Source organism: Anopheles marshallii, chromosome 2 (assembly GCF_943734725.1).
Source record: "Anopheles marshallii chromosome 2, idAnoMarsDA_429_01, whole genome shotgun sequence".
NCBI lineage: Eukaryota > Metazoa > Arthropoda > Insecta > Diptera > Culicidae > Anopheles > Anopheles marshallii.
Genome location: NC_071326.1, coordinates 42,912,656 through 42,916,884, shown reverse-complemented (window position 1 = coordinate 42,916,884; position 4,229 = coordinate 42,912,656). Strand labels below are relative to the sequence as shown.

The 4,229-nt window shown below is 52.6% G+C and overlaps 1 protein-coding gene across 1 annotated transcript; it reads left to right on the top strand.

Moving 5' to 3' along the window:
• Window positions 1-277: 277 nt before the first annotated feature.
• LOC128719423 (aminopeptidase N-like) lies at window positions 278-3,956 on the top strand. The gene is made up of 2 exons (XM_053813048.1): window positions 278-1,311; window positions 2,114-3,956. The coding sequence occupies exons 1-2, from the start codon at window positions 278-280 to the stop codon at window positions 3,954-3,956; spliced, it is 2,877 nt and encodes a 958-aa protein (XP_053669023.1).
• Window positions 3,957-4,229: the final 273 nt, after the last annotated feature.

Here is a 4,229-nt window from a genome sequence, read left to right as displayed (position 1 = left end):
CGGTTTTTTTTTTATTTTTACTCTATCTATATCCGGCGATCGTTCATCGGTCCTCTATCTGCCGCACTATCTTATCTTTACGATTCGACCATTGAACGGCGGAAAAAACACAATTGTTCAACCATATATTACCAGGCTGACCAGGCCGCCCAGCTCACTAATGGCATATATACTAGACATGGATCGCCACCAGCCTGTCCAGTTGGTGTTAATCCCGCGTAAGGGATCGAGCGCACCGTCAATATCGCGTAGTTTAGCAACAATATAGTGTATCGAGATGGTGGCACGTGGATTACTGAGCACCGCCACGGTGTGCCTGCTGTTGGTTACCTCCACACTCGGAGGACGTCCCGCATGGAAGTGGCTGGCGGAACCTTCCGACATTTCGCTTATGTTCGAGCCGGAACGGCAGGAGGAAGGCACCAGCGCCGTGCCGAACCGCCGACAGCCCGTTGACGAGTCGTACCGGCTGCCGAACAACACCTCTCCGGTGCATTACCATCTGGCACTCCGGACGGCCATTCACGAAAACAATCGTCAATTCAGTGGCACGGTGCTGGTGCAGTTTGTAGTGCTCGAACCGACCACAACCGTCACGTTGCACAACCGCCAACTTTCGGTGCAGCGTGCCTTCCTGCACGAAGTGGCCACCGGTGGTTCGCCGGGACCACAGATCGAACAAGTCTCGCACGCTACCGACACGCGCACGGAACATCTGACGCTGTCGATGTCCCAGCTGCTTCCCGCCGGTTCGCAATACTTCCTGCGCATTGAGTTCGACGGAGTGCTGCAGAACAACAACAATATGGGTTTCTTCGCCTCGTCCTATCTGGACGACGATGGCAACCGCCACTATTTGGCCTCGAGCAAATTCGAACCAACGCACGCCCGGTCCGCGTTTCCGTGCTTCGACGAGCCCCTGCTGAAGGCCACCTTCGAGCTGGAGCTGACACACTTCAAGGAGTACAACGCGGTGGCAAACATGCCGTCTGCCGGCGCGCCCGTACCCGACCCGGACAATGCCGATTACGTGACGAGCCGGTTCCAAATCACGCCGCAAATGTCCACCTATCTGGTGGCGTTTGCCGTGAGCGACTTTGCGATACGTACGGCCGGCCAGCAGACGGTTTATGCGCGCCCGAACGTGTACGAGGAAACGGCCTTTCCGGTCGAGGCGGGCAATAAAATTTTGGACGCACTCAGCGAATATATGGACATTTCCTACTACGATTACATGCCAAAGATGACGCAAATCGCGATCCCCGATCGTGGTACGGGAGCGATGGAAAATTGGGGCCTGGTGGCGTACGGGTAAGTCTTTAACTAACCTAATCGTCCCCAGTGGTGTAGGGTGAGGCTGATTCCGCTTCATGAATCATTCAAGAACTATGGCCTGGGGAGCCACAACTACCAGCAGCTCCAAGATCTCTATTTCAAAGATTCATGATTAATCCTCAAAGATTCTTGAACAATTCAGGATTTATGACCTCCAAGGAGCTTCACGTCATGCCTCTTGATTGTTGTTGCCACTTGAAGGGACTAGATCACCCACTGCTCTGAGAGTACATGACTCTTTTGAGAGTCGATTCCTAATTGGAATGACTCCGCACTCAGTCCTCTAGCTACCTAAGTCCTCCAAGTGGCTTGATTCCTCACTGCTCTGAGAGTTCATGAATAGTTTCAGAGTCAATTCTTGACTGAGTCACTGAAGATTCATCTGCAATACTCCCCTCAAAAAGATGCATAAAGCATAACACTAGTCCCCAACATTACTCAGCTCCATTTGGAACAATCACATCCGGTCCACGGTATGCTATAAACTGATTATTTCGCTACCGTTACTTTCGCGCTAGTCGCATATAATCTCGTTTTATATGCATCGAAACGGGAGTGTCAGTTTATTAAGATTGAAGACACCAGCAGGAACTAGCTGATAGGGTGCCAATTGTTGGCCTTAGTACGTCCTACAATATCTCCCAGCAGATTGGTGGGGATTGATCTTATCGTGTGCTAACAATCGTTTTATTGTTTTACACTGTCAATAGAACCACTACTAATGGTTTATTCCTTTCTTTATCGCCCTTCTCCCAATCCCCACTCCTATCCCGAACAGCGAACCCGTCCTGCTGTTCAATCCGGCCATAAACACTTATCGCAACAAAAAGAGCGTTACGACGATCATCGCGCACGAGTACGCTCACCAGTGGTTCGGCAATCTGGTCAGTCCGCACTGGTGGGAGTACATCTGGCTGAACGAAGGGTTCGCCACCGTGTACGAGTACTATGGTGCGCAGCTCGCCTACCCGGAGGGTAACTACTGGGATCTGTTCACGGTGGAGGTGATCCACAATGCGTTCAGCGCTGATGCGAGCGAGTCGGTCCGCCCGATGAACTGGAATGCGGCCTCGCCGAACGAAATTGCCGGTCTGTTCGATACGGTCGCGTACGACAAATCGGGCAGCGTGCTGAACATGTTCCGTACCGCACTCGGGGACAACATTTGGCGGCTGGGGCTGAAGACTTACATGACCGCACGGCAGCTGGACGGCGCCACGGCGGAACATCTGTACTCCGGTTTGCAGGAATCTCTCGTGGCGAACGCTCCCACCTTGCTGCCGGCCGGCGTTACCGTACGTCAGCTGATGGACTCGTGGACCTCGGCGCCGGGTTTTCCGGTGCTGAATGTTTACCGCACGTACGGCACCGATAAGCAGGAAGCAATCCTCTCGCAGGAACGGTTCCTCTCCAACCAAAAGCTGCCGAACGCGCACGTGTTTCTCATTCCGTACGATTTTACCGGTGGCAATGCACCGAACTTCGAACCCACGCCCGAGGGATATGCTTGGCTAGCGTCGAAGGCCGAACAAATCACCACCGGCGTACCGGACAACCAGTGGATCATCTTCAATCGGCAGCAAAACGGTTACTACCGGGTGAACTATGACGCACACAACTGGGATCTGCTCATCGAAGCGCTGCATGCCAATCCGGAACAGATCCATCACCGCAACCGTGCACAGCTGCTAAACGACGCCTACAATCTGGCTCGTGCAGACCGGATCGATTTTACGGTTCCGCTGCGTATGATGAGCTATCTGCGTAAGGAAACGCAATACGCACCGTGGACGGCGGCAGGAAGCGCGCTTACCTACTTCTACAACAAGCTGCGCGGCACGGAACACTACGATCACTTCCTCGTGTACGTCAACCGGATCCTGACGGACATCTATCCTACCCTGGCGATTGACAGTGTCGCTCCGACCGAGACCCTGTTGCACCAGTATCTCAAACAGTTCATCACTACATGGGCCTGCCGGATTGGGCACGGTGATTGTCTTCCGAAAATGCAGCAAGCACTCACCGTAGCGCATCAGACCAACACTCCCGTGCATCCGGATATCGTAACTGCCGTGTACTGCAACGGGCTGGCCGATGCTACCGACGAAGTCTTCGTGTGGGTGTGGGAACAGTTTAAAAACTCTCGCAACCAGGCACACCGCACGGTACTGATCGATGCGCTGGCCTGTGCGCGAAGCCCAGCCCAGCTAGAGTCCTTCCTCATGACGGCCCTCGGCAGTGGCAGTGAGTTCGATGCGATGGTTTCATCCGAACGGACGCGTATCGTTTCCGCCGTTTACGGTGCAAGCCGGCAAGGTGTCGATGCGGTGATCGATTTCCTGATGGTATCATCGGACCAGGTGTCCGAGTTCGTGCAGCGCTTGGGACAGTCGGCACTGAACAATGCCGTATCGAATATCGCTTCCCGTACGAACAATCAGCAGGAGCTGGACCGATTGAATCAGCTGCTCAACAGCTTGGGATCGATGATTCCCGAGTCGGTGGCAACAAGTGCCCGCGCTACGGTACAAAACAATTTTAACTGGTTCAACAGTCTTGAGGGTCTGGTGGCGCTTGAGTTCTTTGCAAAGGTGGCGACCACACCACAGGAATTATGAGATGGCATCCATTATAAAGGGACTTCATTGTAAACGATTGTATTCAGTCTATGCAACACAATAAAATGATTTCGCAATAATTTTTGTTGAACAAAACATATTGCTCACCACTTCTTATTCACCACCGACACCGCTGGCGCCATCTATCGTTTGATAGCGTAAACTTTAATAACATTCGTGCCGCTTACACGGCGAGGCAATATCAGTGTGTTTTTTCACATTAATTTAGGACTGAACTTAAAGCAATGAAGAGTTGAATATTTTCCCAATTGA